The sequence below is a fragment of the Salvelinus fontinalis genome, unplaced genomic scaffold, assembly GCF_029448725.1.
Source record: "Salvelinus fontinalis isolate EN_2023a unplaced genomic scaffold, ASM2944872v1 scaffold_1957, whole genome shotgun sequence".
NCBI lineage: Eukaryota > Metazoa > Chordata > Actinopteri > Salmoniformes > Salmonidae > Salvelinus > Salvelinus fontinalis.
In genome coordinates, this window is record NW_026602166.1 from 5,584 (window position 1) to 23,770 (window position 18,187).

Sequence of the window (18,187 nt, forward strand, 5' to 3'; positions counted from 1 at the left end):
GTTATGGTCTACTTCTTCCACCTCTCCTTTTAAAGGACCTGTCACAGGTGTGACTAGTTGCCTCATTAACCCAATGAGAGTTCCCATGTCGGCCATTATCCAGTGGTTTAAAGAACTAAAGTAAAACTATGTGCAGGTTCTACTCAAGTCATTTTTGGGGGTATCTTTACTTTACTATTTTTTATTTTATTTATTTTTTTATTTAACCTTTATTTAACCAGGTAGGCAAATTGAGAACACGTTCTCATTTACAATTGCGACCTGGCCAAGATAAAGCAAAGCAGTTCGACACATACAACAACACATAGTTACACATGGAGTAAAAACAAACATATAGTCAATAATACAGTGAAAAAGATAAAAAAAAATAAGTCTATATACAATGTGAGCAAGTGAGGTGAGATAAGGGAGGTGAAGGCAAACAGATATATGTATAAATAAATAAAAATATAAAAAGGCCATGGAGGCGAAGTGAGTACAACACAGCAAGTAAAAAAAAAAAAAGAAAAAAAAAAAGAAAAGAAAAAAAAAAAAACACTGGAATGGTTGGTTTGCATTGGAAGAAAGTGCAAAGTAGAGACAGAAATAATGGGGTGCAAAGGAGCAAAATAAATTAATAAATAAATACAGTAGGTAAAGAGGTAGTTGTTTGGGCTAAATTGTAGATGGGTTATGTACAGGTGCAGTAATCTATGAGCTGCTCTGACAGCTGGTGCTTAAAGCTAGTGAGGGAGATAGGTGTTTCCAGTTTCAGAGATTTTTGTAGTTCGTTCCAGTCATTGGCAGCAGAGAACTGGAAGGAGAGGCGTCCAAAGGAAGAATTGGTTTTGGGGGTGACTAGAGAGATATACCTGCTGGAGCGCGTGCTACGGGTAGGTGCTGCTATGGTGACCAGCGAGCTGAGATAAGGGGGGACTTTACCTAGCAGGGTCTTGTAGATGACCTGGAACCAATGGGTTTGGCGACGAGTATGAAGCGAGGGCCAGCCAACGAGAGTGTACAGGTCGCAGTGGTGGGTAGTATATGGGGCTTTGGTGACAAAACGGATGGCACTGTGATAGACTGCATCCAATTTATTGAGTAGGGTTTTGGAGGCTATTTTGTAAATGACATCACCGAAGTCGAGGATTGGTAGGATGGTCAGTTTTACAAGGGTATGTTTGGCAGCATGAGTAAAGGATGCTTTGTTGCGGAATAGGAAGCCAATTCTAGATTTGACTTTGGATTGGAGATGTTTGATGTGGGTCTGGAAGGAGAGTTTACAGTCTAACCAGACACCTAGGTATTTGTAGTTGTCCACATATTCTAAGTCAGAGCCGTCCAAAGTAGTGATGTTGGACAGGCGGGCAGGAGCAGGCAGCGATCGGTTGAAGAGCATGCATTTGGTTTTACTTGTATTTAAGAGCAGTTGGAGGCCACGGAAGGAGAGTTGTATGGCATTGAAGCTCGCCTGGAGGGTTGTTAACACAGTGTCAAAAGAAGGGCCAGAAGTATACAGAATAGTGTCGTCTGCGTAGAGGTGGATCAGAGAATCACCAGCAGCAAGAGCGACATCATTGATGTAAACAGAGAAGAGAGTCGGTCCAAGAATTGAACCCTGTGGCACCCCCATAGAGACTGCCAGAGGCCCGGACAACAGACCCTCCGATTTGACACACTGAACTCTATCAGAGAAGTAGTTGGTGAACCAGGCGAGGCAATCATTAGAGAAACCAAGGCTGTCGAGTCTGCCAATGAGGATGTGGTGATTGACAGAGTCAAAAGCCTTGGCCAGGTCAATGAATACGGCTGCACAGTATTGTTTCCTATCGATGGCGGTTACGATATCGTTTATGACCTTGAGCGTGGCTGAGGTGCACCCATGACCAGCTCTGAAACCAGATTGCATAGCGGAGAAGGTGTGGTGTGATTCGAAATGGTCGGTAATCTGTTTGTTGACTTGGCTTTCGAAGACCTTAGAAAGGCAGGGTAGGATAGATATAGGTCTGTAGCAGTTAGGGTCAAGGGTGTCCCCCCCTTTGAAGAGGGGGATAACCGCAGCTGCTTTCCAATCTTTGGGGATCTCAGACGACACGAAAGAGAGGTTGAAGAGGCTAGTAATAGGGGTGGCAACAATTTCAGCAGATAGTTTTAGAAAGAAAGGGTCCAGATTATCTAGCCCGGCTGATTTGTAAGGGTCCAGATTTTGCAGCTCATTAAGAACATCAGCTGACTGTATTTGGGAGAAAGAGAAATGGGGAAGGCTTGGGCGAGTAGCAGAGGGGAGGGCAGTGCTGTTGTCCCGGGTAGGGGTAGCCAGGTGGAAAGCATGGCCAGCCGTAGAAAAATGCTTATTGAAATTCTCAATTATAGTGGATTTGTCGGTGGTGACAGTGTTTCCTATCTTCAGGGCGGTTGGAAGCTGGGAGGAGGTGTTCTTATTCTCCATGGACTTTACGGTGTCCCAGAACTTTTTTGAATTTGTGTTGCAGGAAGCAAATTTCTGCTTGAAAAAGCTAGCCTTGGCTGTTCTAACTGCCTGTGTATATTGGTTTCTGGCTTCCCTGAAAAGTTGCATATCACGGGGGCTGTTCGATGCTAATGCAGAACGCCATAGGATGTTTTTCTGTTGGTTAAGGGCAGTCAGGTCAGGAGAGAACCAAGGGCTATATCTGTTCCTGGTTCTAAATTTCTTGAATGCGGCATGCTTATTCAAGATGGTGAGGAAGGCATTTTTAAAAAAAGACCAGGCATCCTCTACTGACGGGATGAGATCAATATCCTTCCAGGATACCCCGGCCAGGTCAATTAGGAAGGCCTGCTCGCTGAAGTGTTTCAGGGAGCGTTTGACAGTGATGAGTGGAGGTCGTTTGACCGCTGACCCATTACGGATGCAGGCAATGAGGCAGTGATCGCTGAGATCTTGGTTAAAAACAGCAGAGGTGTATTTGGAGGGCAAGTTAGTTAGGATGATATCTATGAGGGTACCCGTGTTTACGGAATTGGGGTGGTACCTGGTAGGTTCATTAATAATTTGTGTGAGATTGAGGGCATCAAGCTTAGATTGTAGGGTGGCTGGGGTGTTGAGCATGTTCAAATTTAGGTCGCCTAGCAGCACGAGCTCTGAAGATAGATGGGGGGCAATCAGTTCACATATAGTGTCCAGAGCACAGCTGGGGGCAGAGGGTGGTCTATAGTAGGCGGCAACGGTGAGAGACTTGTTTTTAGAGAGGTGGATTTTTAAAAGTAGAAGTTCAAATTGTTTGGGAACAGACCTGGATAGTATAACAGAACTCTGCAGGCAGTCTTTGCAGTAGATTGCAACACCGCCCCCTTTGGCCGTTCTATCTTGTCTGAAAATATTGTAATTGGGGATAAAAATGTCTGAATTTTTGGTGGTCTTTCTAAGCCAGGATTCAGACACGGCTAATACATCCGGGTTGGTAGAGTGTGCTAAAGCAGTGAACAAAACAAACTTAGGGAGGAGGCTCCTAATGTTAACCTGTTGGGGATGGGGGCGCTGTTTAGACTATTTATGCTAATTTGGCAAATTTTTTAAACGGCTTCCCACAAAATCCTTGATCGTACAATATGCATATTATTATTATTATTGGATAGAAAACAGTCTATAGTTTCTATAGGAGTTGAAATTTTGTCTCTAAGTGGAACAGAGCCCATTCTACAGCAATTTCCCTGACATGGAGTCAGATTTGAGAAATGTTGGCCACTTTTCTGAAGTCAGTTAAAAGGGCACTGTCGTTGCTATGACTATACGGACACTTCTTACGTCTTCCCCTGGATGCCTTTACGTGATGACGATTCCAACGGGGTCGATTGCGCGTTCACAGGCCCTACAAATGAAAAAAACCTTTAGCTAGCAAGGCTTTTCTTGCTGCGTAACGCGCGTGGAAGACACCGACCCTCTCCTGTTCCAAGCGTTAGTTTAGCCTGTTATATTTCTCCGGTCATCTTTTCACTCGTTATAGGAGTTACAAACATCATAAAGTAGTTAATTTAAAGCGTTTTATAGCAATTTATATCCGTTTAGTGCGATTTTGGGACATTTATTTTTGCAACGATGTGAAAAGTTGGGCACGCTTTTCAGTTCATCCCGAACGCAGTTGACATTTCCACATGGCAAGAGGACAGCTTTCCACCAAAAGACGATTTCTCCCAAGAAAGGATCCTTTGCCCAAGATACTGATGGAAGAACAGCTCAAGGTAGGACATTTTTATTATGATAAATCGTGTTTCTGTCGAAACATTTTAGTGGCTTAGGACGCCATGTTTTTTGACGTAGCTTCGCTTGGCGCAAACTGTATTGAAAAGTAAGGATAAATTAAAAAATGTAATAACGCAATTGTATTAAGAATTAAATTGTCTATCAATCCCTGTCCACCCTATATTTTTTAGTCACGTTTATGAGTATTTATGTATAAGAGTAGATCACTGTCTAAGTGGCGCAAGGACTTTTTCTTTACCAGCTTGTCTACATTTCACATTGTCTAACCATGATTTTGGTGGCTAAATATAAACATTTTCGATCAAACTGTATATGCATGTTGTAATGTGATGTTACAGGAGTGTCATCGGAAGAATTCTGAGAAGGTTAGTGAAAAAATTAATATCTTTTGGCGATGTTGACTTTTATCGCTCACTTTGGCTAGAATCAATGCTGGGCTGCTAATTGCTATGTGCTAAGCTAATATAACGATTTATTGTGTTTTCGCTGTAAGACACTTAGAAAATCTGAAATATTGTCTGTATTCACAGGATCTGTGTCTTTCGATTCGTGTATGCTGTATATTTTTACGAAATGTTTGATGATTAGTAGTTAGGTAAACATGTTGCTCATTGTAATTATTCTAGTCCATTTGTGATGGTGGGTGCAATTGTAAACTATGCCATATACCTGAAATATGCACTTTTTTCTAACAAAACCTATCCCATACCATAAATATGTTATCAGACTGTCATCTAATGAGTTTTTTTGTTGGTTAGGGGCTATAAATATCTTAGTTTAGCCGAATTGGTGATGGTTACTGGTGTTGGTGGACAAATAAAAGATGGTGGATTATGCTAATGTGTTTTTAGGTAATAGATGTACATCTTTACATATTGTGTCTTCCCTGTAAAACATTTTAAAAATCGGAAATGTTGACTGGATTCACAAGATCTGTGTCTTTCATTAGCTGTATTGGACTTTAATGTGTGAAAGTTAAATATTTTAAAAAAATATTTTTTTTGAATTTCGCGGCACTGGTTTTTCAGTGGGGGGGGGGGGGGGTGTGCCGCTAGCGCCACGCTGATCCTAGACAGGTTAACATGCATGAAGCCAAGGCTATTACGGTTACAGAAGTCATCAAAAGAGAGCGCCTGGGGAATAGGAGTGGAGCCAGGTACTGCAGGGCCTGGATTCACCTCTACATCACCAGAGGAACAGAGGAGAAGTAGGATAATAGTACGGCTAAAAGCTATGAGAATTGGTCGCCTAGAGCTACCAGAGCAGAGAGTAAAAGGAAGTTTCTGGGGGCGATAAAATAGTTTAAAGGAATAATGTACAGACAAAGGTATGGTAGGATGTGAATACAGTGGAGGTAAACCTAGGTATTGAGTGATGATGAGAGAGATCTTGTCTCTAGAAACATCATTGAAACCAGGTGATGTCATCGCATATGTGGGTGGTGGAACTGCAGGGTTGGATATGGTATAGAGAGCAGGGCTAGAATCTCTACAGTGAAATAAGCCAATAAACACTAACCAGAACAGCAATGGACAAGGCATATTTACATTAAGGAGAGGCAAGCTTAATCGAGTGATAAATAAGGGTCCAGTGAGTAGAGGTTGGTTGGGGTCGTGGCGATCCAGACAGCTGGCCGGGTATATGGCTATCGGTAGCAGCATAGGATGGAGGTCTGTTTGTAGATACCTCGTGCGTTTCCGTCGGTAGGTTCCGTGTAGTGGGGTTATTAATATATTCGACATCTTTCACTTCACTACATTCCTAAAGAAAATAATGTACTTTTTACTCCATACATTTTCCCTGACACCCAAAAGTACTCGTTAGATTTTGAATGATTAGCAGGACAGAACAATTGTCTGATTCACACACTTGTCAAGAGAACATCCCTGGTCATCCCTACTGCCTTTGATCTGGCACACTCACTAGACACAAATGCTTCATTTGTAAATTATGTCTGAGTGTTGGAGTGTGACACTGGCTATCCGTAATCAAATTTAAAAACACGAAAATGGTACCATCTGATCTGGTTTGCTTAATATAATGAATTTGAAATGATTTCTACTTTTGCTACTTAAGTATATTTTATCAATTACATTTCATTTTGATACTTCAGTATATTTAAAACCGAATACATTTAGACTACTCAAGTAATATTTTACTAGGTGACTTTCACTTTTCCTTGAGTCATTTTCTATGAAGGTATCTTCATAGGCAGTGAAGAGAGTAGTAGAGGAAGATGGGTCCAGTTTCGAGGGATCCTGAGAGGCTCCCTGTGAGTATGCCGAGGCCAATAGAGAGTGATAGGAATAACACGTGTTTCAGTAAGGTTGGTTTCTTAGCATTCATAGTCATGGTTATCAACTGTACCGCAGAAATGGAACATAAATCACAGAAAATAGATGTTGTGGTGGGAGCTGCAGAGAACTCCTTGGGTTATGAGATTTTACTGCAAAAGAGTGACAAGGTGTGATGAATGATAGTGTCCTGTTTTCCCAGGCTGCCGGCCTGCTTTAGGACAAAGCCCAAGCAGTAGTACTCAGCTCACGTGCTAGGACACAGCCCACACAGTACTAGTCAGCCTACGCAGTAGTTCTCAGCTAACGCACTAGGACTCAGTCCACCCAATAGGACTCAGCCAACCCCATAGTATGATTATGCATTTAATGCTTTTGTTATAAAATTATATTTTTGTGGTGAAAATGATCTTCCCCAAACGTGAAACTCATGCGCTGCATGTGCATGCCAGTTAACCTCTTTGCAATGAGTGTACAGCCTATTTGGCCACTTTAGTTGTAATACTAATGTAGCCAGGTGGTTAAATGGCATAGTTGTATTCATTTATATCCAGTAGATGGCACTGTCCCTTTAAGAGATTCATAAATAAGGTGTGCAAGCAGTTATGGGATTGTACATGCGCAGCGTGTAAGAGTAAGCAATTACACTGGAATCAATCATCCATCATGGGTCCAACGTTACTTTGGATTGACATGGGGATGTTAGCTTCTTGCTAGCTGAATACCAGTGCTCCCAGAGACACGTTGTGGAGTTAACCATTACATTATTTAAAGCTGCTGTATGGGTGAGAATCTACTGTTCCATGTGGGGTTAGGGTATCACGTGGACGGTGTGTTTAAAGCAGAGCCACTTCTCAGATTGTTTTTATGCACTTTACCAACAGATGTATTTCACTTGATTGTGATTTAGACTGAATATGACATCATGGTGACTTCCTCTTGTAGTGATTTCCCTTCTACATGATCCTATTTTATATATTAGCTTCGACAGTACAAACAACCCCAAATAATGTTTTGTCCTGTGCTGGGTTGACTTTCGCCAGGCTACACAAACCTTATCAAAACATATAGGCCTATTGGCTAGGCTACATGAGGTGTGGCACTATGATTTGAAAAAATTGAAAAAAAGAGTTACTCATTGCTTCTTGCCTTACACTGGGCATCATTCCCAAGTGATGGGCTAATATTGTCACCCATCAGACTATTCTTGATTTAATCTTGTCTTTACATGTACTAAAAAATATTTGTGACATTTGTTTTGATTTAGAAAGGACAATTATCTTGCACATGACTCGAATCGGGCAGGGGAAAAATACATTTAATCTATGCACTTAAATAGCGAATGGAGGATTATTTTCCCTTGTTTCATTTTCATGCCAGCCAGGTAGGCTCTACTCCTGTTGGAAATATAAGCAATGTTCTTAATATTAGGAAAGTTGATAAATACAGCACGAGTCAAAAGTTTGGACACACCTACTCATTCAAGGGTTTTTCTTCATTTTTACTATTTTCTACATTGTAGAATAACAGTGAAGACATTAAACTATGAAATATCACACATGGAATCAAGTAGTAAACAAAAGTGTTTAACAAATAAAAATATATGTTATATTTCAAAATATATGTTATATTTGAGATACTTCAAAGTTGCCTTGATGACAGCTTTGCACGCTCTTGGCATTCTCTCAACCAGCTTCACCTCGAATGCTTTTCAAACAGTCTTGAAGGAGTTCCCACATATGCTGAGCACTTGTTGGTTGCTTTTCTTAACTCTGTGGTCCAACTCACTGAGACTGCACTCGTAGAGGTGGTAAATGACCTTTTAATGGTGTCAGACCATGGTTCTTCCTCTGTCCTCGTGTTCCTATGTAACAGTTTAACTTTAGTCCGTCCCCTCGCCCCGGGCACGAACCAGGAACCCTCTGCACACTTCAACAACAGTCACCCACGAAGCATCGTTACCCATCGCTCCACAAAAGCCGCGGCCCTTGCAGAGCAAGGGGAGCAACTACTTCAAGGTCTCAAAGCGAGTGACGTCACCGATTGAAACGCTATTAGCGCGTACCACCGCTAACTAGCTAGCCATTTCACATCGGTTACACTCACCCCCCCTTTCGACCTCCTCCTTTTCCGCAGCAACCAGTGATCCGGGTCAACAGCATCAATGTCACAGCTTAACTTTAGTCTGTCCACTCGCGCGAACCATGGACCATCTGCACACATCAACAACAGTCACCCACGAAGCATCGTTACCCATCGCTCCACAAAAGCCGCGGCCCTTGCAGAGCAAGGGGAACCACTACTTCAAGGTCTCAAAGCGAGTGACGTCACCGATTGAAACGCTATTAGCGCAAACCACCGCTAACTAGCTAGCCATTTCACATCATTTACACCTACACCTTAGTGCTGCTTTGATACCATAGATCACCACATTCTTTTGAAGAGATTGGAAACCCAAATTGATCTACACGGACAAGTTCTGTCCTGGTTTATATCTTATCTGTCGGAAAGATATCGGTTCGTCTCTGTGGATGGTTTGTCCTCTGACAAATCAACTGTATATTTCGGTGTTCCTCAAGTTTCCGTTTTAGGACCTCTATTGTTTTCACTTTATATATATATATATATATAATATATTACCTCTTGGTGATGTCATTCGGAAACATAATGTTAACTTTCACTGCTTGACGGACGATACACATTTGTACATTTAGATGAAACATGGTGAAGCCCCAAAATTGCCCTCCCTGGAAACCTATGTTTCAGACATAAGGAACTGGATGGCAGCAAATGTTATACTTTGAAACTCAGACAAACATAGATGCTAGTTCTAGGTCCCTAGAAACAAAGAGATCTTCTGTTGGATCTGACAATTAATCATGATGGTTGTAGTGTCATCTCAAATAAAACTGTACCGTTTTACTGCTAACCTACAAAGCATTACATGGGCTTATTCCTCTCTCTTTCCGATTTGGTCCTGCCGTACATACCTACACGTACAATACGGTCACAAGACGCAGGCCTCCTTATTGTCCCTAGATTTACTAAGCAAACAGCTAGAGGCAGGGCATTCTCCTATATAGCTCAATTTTTATGGAATGGTGTGCCTATCCATGTGACAGGCGCAGACTCGGTCTTGACCTTTAAGTCTTTATTAACTACTCATCTTTTCACTAGGTCCAATGATTGGGTGTAGTCTGGCCGAGGGGTGTGAAACTGACAGTAAGGCACTGGAGCGATGAACCACCCTTGCTGTCTCTGCTTGGCTGGTTCCCCTCTCTCCACTGGGAATCTCTGTCTCTAACCCTATTATGGGGGCTGAGTCACTTGCTAACTGGTGCTCTTCAATGCCGTCCCTAGGAGGGGTGAATCACTTGAGTGGATTTAGCCTCTGAAGTAATCTTCCTGTCTGGGTTGGCGCCCCCCTCGGGTTTGGCCCGTGGTGGAGATATGCGTGGGCTATACTCGGCATTGTCTCAGGGTAGTAAGTTGGTGGTTGAAGATATCCCTCTAGTGGTTTGGAGGCTGTGCTTTGGCAAATTGGGTGGGGTTGTATACTGCCTGGTTGGCCCTGTCCGGGGGTATAGTCGGACTGTGTCTCCCGACCCCTCCTGTCTCAGCCTCCAGTAATTATGCTGCAGTAGTTTGTGTCGGAGGGCTAGGGTCAGTCTGTTCTATCTGGAGTATTTCTCCTGTCTTATCAGGTGTCCTGTGTGAATTTAACTTCTTCTGGCTGCAGGGGCAGTATTGAGTAACTTAGATAAAGGTGCCCATTTCAAACGGCCTCGTACTCAATTCTTGCTCGTACAATATGCATATTATTATTACTATTGGATAGAATACACTCTCTAGTTTCTTAAACCGTTTGAATTATATCTGTGAGTCAAACAGAACTCATTTGGCACAAACTTCCTGACCAGGAAGTGGAAAGTCTGAAATCGAGGCTCTCGTCTACGTCCTGCCTATAAATCGGCATGATACGTATTAGTATACATGCGCTTCATAGACCTTCCCCTGGATGTCAAGAGGCGGTGAGAGAAGAAATTTTGTGTTTATCTTGATCTGAAGTGGAATACAAGCTCTTTGTATGACGTGTCACCCATTTTCATGTTTTCTGGAGAGCGCGAGGAGGCACCTGGATTTGCCTTCTGTTTAGCTGCCATTATAGGCGACTACTATCTCCGGCTTTGATTTTATTTGATACATTTGACCATATCATCGTAAAGTATGTTTTTCAATATAGTTTAATCAGATTATTGAATTTTTTTCGGGAGTTTTGCCATGTTCCGTTCTCTGACTTTGTTGACGATGGATAGATTCGCACCACTTGGCCAGTGCGCTTGCTAATTCAAGAGGGAAAGAGTCCGTTCTAAATCCAAACAACGATTGTTCCCGACAAAGGACCCTTGTCCAACATTCTGATGAAAGATCAGCAAAAGTAAGAAACATTTTATGATGCTATTTCATATATCTGTCGTACATGTGAACTAGTCGTGGGCGCCCAACTTTTGGGTACTCTAGCTATACCGAAGCTGGATGTCGTAATGAAGTTATTTTTTAGAATTCTAACACTGCGGTTTCATTAAGAACTAATGGATCTATCATTTCCTATACAACATGTATGTTTTAGTTATGTTTATGAATAGCTATTTGGTCAGAATATGTGTGTCAGAAAAAGTGTCCGAAAAAAACCTGGGCATTGTGGGAAAAAGTAGCTAAGTTAGCACAATGTATAACCACTGATTTCAGCTCTAAATATGCACATTTTCGAACAAAACATAAGTGTATGTATAACCTGATGTTATAGGACTGTCATCTGATGAAGAAAATCAAGGTTAGTCAAAAATTATATATCTTTTACTGGTTTGTTACGATCGCTAACTTTTACTACTGGGGAAGGGCTTGTGTTTTTGGCTATTGTGGTAAGCTAATATAACGCTATATTGTGTTTTCGCTGTAAAACACTTGATAAATCGGAAATATTATCTGGAATTACACGATGCCTGTCTTTCATTTGCTGTACACTATGTATTTTTCAGAAATGTTTTATGATGAGTATTTAGGTATTTGGCGTTGGTGTCTGTAATTATTCTGTTTGCTTTCGGTGCAATTTCTGATTGTAGCTGCAATGTAAACTATGATTTATACCTGAAATATGCACATTTTTCGAACAAAACATAGATTTATTGAATAACATGTTATAAGACTGTCATCTGATGAAGTTGTTTGTTGGTTAGTTAGGTTGGCTTTGTGCCTGCTACCTGTGCTGTGAAAATGTCTGTCATTTTTTGTATTTGGTGGTGAGCTAACATAAATATACGTGGTGTTTTCGCTGTAAAACATTTTAAAAATCGGACATGTTGGCTGGATTCACAAGATGTGTCACGATCGTGTGGAGGATTGATGGACCAAAACGCAGCTTTAGGAAAGTAAGCCATCTTCTTTTATTTTAAAAGATGACGAAAAATAAACACGAAACACTTAATACAAACTAACAAAACAACAAACGATCGTGAAGCTAATAAACGTCGTGCACATACACACACAGGCTACAAACGTTCTACATAGACATTTACCCACAACCAATGAGAGCCTATGGCTACCCTAAATAAGGCTCCCAATCAGAGACAACCGAAATCAGCTGTCTCTAATTGGGAACTCATTCAGGTAACCATAGACTCTCCTAGATAACTAACCACCATAGACAATGCTAAACATCTACACTCAACACAAAACCATATACTACACCCATTAACCCCTTTACCAAATAAACACCCAAAACAACAAAACATAAACATTCCCCATGTCACACCCTGACCTAACTAAAATAATAAAGAAAACAAAGAATAATAAGGCCAGGGCGTGACAAGATGTCTAACCTTTCATATGCTGTATTGGACTTGTTAATGTGTGAAAGTTAAGTATGCTCCCTCTAATTCTCTCTTTCTTTCTCTTTCCCTTCTCTCGAGGACGTGAGACTGAGGACCATGCCTCAGGACTACCTGGCCTGACGACTCCTTGCTGTCCCCAGTCCATATGGTCGTGCTGCTGCTCCAGTTTCAACTGTTCAGAAGAGGACCTGCCACCCCTCAGAGCATGGTTCCTCTCTAGGTCTCTCCTAGGTTCCTGCCATTCTATGGAGTTTTTCCTAGCCCCCGTGCTTCTACATCTAAATTGCTTGCTGTTTGGGGTTTTAGTCTTGGTTTCTGTATAGCACTTTGTGACATTTGCTGATGTAAAAAGGGCTTTATAAATACATTTGATTGATTGATCGAATGTAACTCTCGGTCTTCCTTTCCTGTTGCAATGCTCATGAGAGCATGGTTCATCATTGCGCTTCGTTTTTGAAACTGCACTTGAAGAAACTTTCAAAGTTCTTGAAATTTTCCACATTGACTGACCTTCGTGTCTTAAATTAATGATTGGCTGTCATTTCACTTTGCTAATTTGTGCTGTTCTTGCCACAATATAAACTTGGGTCTTTTAACAAATAGGGCTATCTTCTGTATACCACCCCTACTATGTCACAACACAACAGATTGGCTCAAACGCAATAAGGAGTACAGTAATTCCACAAATGAACAAGGCGCACCTGTGAAGATGGCGCCGATGGAGATGGTCGCCTCGCTTCGAGTTCTTAGGAAACTATGCAGTATTGTTTTGTAATGTATTATTTCTTCTATTGTTACACCAGGAAATCTATAGTCTCATTACATTCAGCCGGGAAGAACTATTGGATATAAGAGCAACGTCAACGTATCAAAACTACGACCAAGAATTCGACTTTGCCGAAGCGGAATGTCTGTTCGGACTACCACCGAGGACAATGGATCTAATTCCAGTAGCCGACCCAAAAACAGCAAAGAGGCCACCTGGTCAGGCTCAGTAGACGTGGACGTCGCCCACCGCTCCCGAGTATACTACTAGCCAATGTCCAGTCTCTTGACATCAAGGTCAACGAAATTCGAGCAAGGGTTCCCTTCCAGAGAGATATCAGAGATTGTAACATTCTCTGTTTCACGGAAACATGGCTCTATCGGGATATGTCGTCGGAATCAGTTCAGCCACCGGGCTTCTCTTGTAACGGTTGTCGTCTTCCTCCTCGTCTGAGGAGGAGAAGTTTGAAGGATCAGAGGACCAATGCGCAGCGTGGTAATTGTTCATCTTATTTAATGAAGTGAACAACTCAAAATACAAAAACAACAAAGTGAAAACCGAAACAGTTCTATCTGGTGCAGACACACAACGACTGAAGACAACCACCCACAAAACCCAACAGAAAACAGGCTACCTAAATATGGTTCCCAATCAGAGACAATGACTAACACCTGCCTCTGATTGAGAACCATATCAGGCCAAACAAGAAACCCCACATAGAAACAGAAAAACTAGACTATACCCACCCAACTCACGCCCTGACCACACTAAATCAAAGAAAATACAAAAGAACTATGGTCAGAACGTGACATCTCCAAGCATCGGGCCGACAGAGATAAACACCTCTCTGGGAAGAGGAAGGGCGGGGGTGTATGCTTCATGATTAACGACTCATGGTGTAATCAGAACAACATACAGGAACTCAAGTCCTTCTGCTCACTCGACCTAGGATTCCATACAATCAAATGGCTGCCATTTTACCTACCAAGAGAATTCTCGTCAGTTATAGTCACAGCTATGTACATTCCCCCTCAAGCAAACACCAAGACGGCCATCAAGGAACTTCACTGGACTCTATACTAAATGGAAACCGTTCATCCTGAGGCTGCATTTATTGTAGCTGGGTATTTTAAAGCAGATTTGAGAACAAGGCTACCTAAATTCAACCAGCATATTGATTGCGCTATGAGCAGGGTCAATACCTTTGACCACTGCTACTCTAACTTCCGCAATGCATACATAGCCCTCTCCCGCCCTCCCTTCGGCAACTCCGACCATCTTGCTCCTACCGTGTTATAGGCAGAAACTCAAACAGAATGCAGCAGCGGATAGAACCAGTCAAAGCTGGTCTGACCAATCGGAAGCCACGCTTCAAGATTGTTTGATCACGCGGACTGGAATATGTTCCGGTCAGCCTCAGAGAATAACATTGACCTATACGCTGACTATGTGAGCGAATTTATAAGGAAGTGCATTGGAGATGTTGTACCCACTGACTATTAAGACCCTAAGCTTGTGAGGTGTGGAAACAATTTTTTGCTTTTATGAATTTTGTCTTGCTGCTCTGTCTGTATGCTATGTCTTGCCCTATGTTGCTCTGCGTGTAATCACTGCTCAATGATTTTCTATATTGTAATTGTTTTTAATAACCTGCCCAGGGACTGCGGTTGAAAATTAGCCAGCTGGCTAAAACCGTCACTTTTACTGAAACGTTGATTAATGTGCACTGTCCCTGTAAAAATATGATAAACGTACACCAACGTCACGCACCAGAGAGCATCCTGTCGGGCTGTATCACAGCCTGGTACGGCAACTGCACCGCCCTCAACCGCAAGGCTATCCACAGGGTGATGCGGTCTGCACAACGCATCACCGGGGGCAAACTACCTATCCTCCATGACACCTACAGCACCCGATGTCACAGGAAGGCCAAAAAGATCAAGGACATCAACCACCCGAGCCACTGCCTGTTCACACAGCTACCATCCAGAAGGCAAGGTTAGTATAGGTGCATCAAAGCTTGGACCGAGAGACTGAAAAACAGCTTCTATTGCAAGGCCATCAGACTGCTCAACAGCAATCACTAACTCAGAGGCTGCTGCCTACATTGAGACCCAAACACTGGCCACTTTACACAATGCCTCTGTTTACATTACTTTTATCACGTGTATTTTACACCTTGTCCATATACTTATATGTACATATTCACACCTTTAGATATGTGTATTAGGTAGTTGGGGAATTGATAGATAATACTACACTGTCGGAACTAGCATTGCTACACACTAAAATTAGCATGTGTCAAATAAATGTTGAGTTAATTGAAATGCATTCCAGGTGACCACCTCACGAATCTGGTTGAGAGAATGCTAGGAGTGTACAAAGCTGTAAAGGCAAAGGGTGGCTACTTTGAAGAATCTCAATATAGTTTGATTTGTTTAAGATATGATTCCATAATTGACTATTCCACAATGTAGAAAATATTATAACTGAAAACCCTGGAATAAGTAGGTGTGTTAAAACTTGCCTGGTACTGTTGATATAGTATTCTTAGCCTGTAGAAGCAGATGGGATCCTCCTCTTTTTAATAGAAGCCATCAGTCTGTTCTCACCCAATTGCATAGCTTATAGAAATGTTGGCCAACATGAACTCATGAAGTGATTTAGATTTTCAAATTACATTTGCAATGATGTCAGAGTGATTAGAGGGACAATAGAGTGCTGAGTACCAGGCAGTTAACAAGTGTGGTAGACTACTAATGACCATCACCAGCATCAGAGCTTGGAGAAGCCCAATTACTCCATGGTCACGTGGTATTTCATTGCCTTATTGTCCTGTAACCGCCAATGTAGTGGTAATACAGTCACCATAACAGTCCTACTTCCTCTATTTCCCAGAAATGGATTGGTTCAGATATCCTGAACAATTTATCACACCAACAATAAAGTAAGTAATTCAACCATTTAATCTGTTTATATGGGATGTGAATCAGTTCCTGTAGTACAGTAAAGACAACTGTCAATCATTTCAACGTCTTCTTTCCAACATCTTCATTCCAACGCCTTTCACCTACAATTACAGACATAACATTAACATCCAGAATCAGCTGCAAAGTAGTAACATTTAGTGAATGAGTATGTATATACACCTTGGTGGAACAGTTGCTAGCAGTTGATTGGAGCAGTGCCTGGTGGAGTCTCAGTACCCTGGATCTTCTGTCCGGTACTGGTCACACACCAACAGTAACCTACCAGAAATAGACATGTTCCATAAACAATAGACATATTACACTAACACATTGAAGTGTCACATTCAACTGAATTGGAGAATTTAGTGTGTATGTGCGTCCGTGTTCACCTGCAGAGCCCCAACATTGCTTAGGGGTGTATTGTCCTGCGGTGTCACACGTTGGGATGTAGGCTCCAATTGGGCCATGTGTCGCGGCATCTCTAGCACGCTCACATGGGGTCTTGGGTCGTATCGTAGCATCTGGACACAGGTAACAAACATTGTAATGTGGACAAAATGTATGGACATAATATACATTGCTGGACATACATCCCAGAATCTTGGTTTGCGTCCCATTTGGGACCCTACTCCCCCTAGTCAGAAGTAGTTTATACGGATTAGGGTTCCACTTCAGAAGTAACCTACGTACTAACTAGCTAAATACTGAAATTCTGCTACTTTTTTAAAAGCCCTATGCAGGCAAAATTCCATTTCTGTTTTTTGTATAACAGCTGATGAAACAAAGACTGAAAGTGGGGGTAAATTGTATCAGTGTTATTTCCTGATAGTTGCTAGACAATCCAATCATACATCCAGTTGAATGTATGAAACAGTTCATATCAGAATACCTCAGGCCAGCATCTAGACACCAATATACATCTCTGGAACTCGAGGAGTGGCAGGTAGACTAGCAGTTAGAGAGTTGGGCCAGTAACTGAAAGGTTGCTAGTTTTTATCCCTGAGATGACAAGTTGAAATATCTGTCTGTGCCCTTGAGCAAAACAAAACCTTAAATTCTCCAGTGTCACAGTTGATAATGGTTGCCCCCTCAGAGGGTGTCCAAGGGACAACGGGTTATGAAAAGAAACATTAATACCTACGTGTGTGAATAGGACAGAGCAACACCCACTAATGTTTTATTAAAATGTTGGTGAGTAAGTGTGAAGTATGTAACTCTCACCTCCCAGAGCAAAAGCTGTGCTGACAAGCAGAATGATGGTCAATATCGCCATTGTGATAGTCTCCTGAGAGAGAAAGAGAGCATTTTAAATCTGGAATGGCTGTTGGTACTCGAGGAGAGGTTATGGAAACCCTGTGTTAAGTACAAACGGTTCAACGGCTGAGGCAGCATTTCCTACACCCAGTCCAGAGGACCCCAAGAACCGAGTACGGGCAACACGGCACTACTAAGCTATTGCCAAAACTCCGGTATCATCTCTTCAACCACATACGATAGATAAGCCTGGCACACAGGAATATGGATCCTTTCCAAATGGCTCCTCATTCCGTTTGTAGTGAACCACCTTTGACAAAGGCCCACAGTGCACTACATAGGGAATCATCCTAGATCTAGTCAGAGACTACCAATTTACTGCAAAGGTAACTGTTAGTCTATGCTCTTAATTTTAGGGGGGGGGGGGTGTCATCCACAAAATGGGGACCTATATAGTGCACTACATTTGACCGGGGACACATAAGATTAAGGTGCCATTTAAAGGGGCAGCTAGTCTATTAAATAATGTCACAATCTCACCTTCTGCACTCTTCCAAGGGATTCACTGGTTGTCTCTCTGTTGTCTGTGAGTTATGGTCTACTTCTTCCACCTCTCCTTTTAAAGGACCTGTCACAGGTGTGACTATTTGCCTCATTAACCCAATGAGAGTTCCGATGTCAGCCATTATCCAGTGGCGTAAAGAACTAAAGTAAAACTATGTGAAAGTACTACTCAAGTAATCTTTGGGGGTATCTTTACTTTACTATTAATATGTTCGACATCTTTCACT

General features: G+C 42.0%; 1 protein-coding gene across 1 annotated transcript; it reads right to left on the reverse strand.

Moving 5' to 3' along the window:
• Positions 1-16,121: 16,121 nt before the first annotated feature.
• LOC129850356 (equistatin-like) lies at positions 16,122-18,018 on the reverse strand. The gene is made up of 5 exons (XM_055916804.1): positions 17,937-18,018; positions 17,364-17,427; positions 16,532-16,663; positions 16,323-16,421; positions 16,122-16,243 (listed from the first exon to the last, which is right to left on the reverse strand). The coding sequence occupies exons 2-4, from the start codon at positions 17,413-17,415 to the stop codon at positions 16,339-16,341; spliced, it is 267 nt and encodes an 88-aa protein (XP_055772779.1). The 5' UTR covers positions 17,416-17,427; positions 17,937-18,018; the 3' UTR covers positions 16,122-16,243; positions 16,323-16,338.
• Between the last annotated feature and the right edge of the window lie 169 nt (positions 18,019-18,187).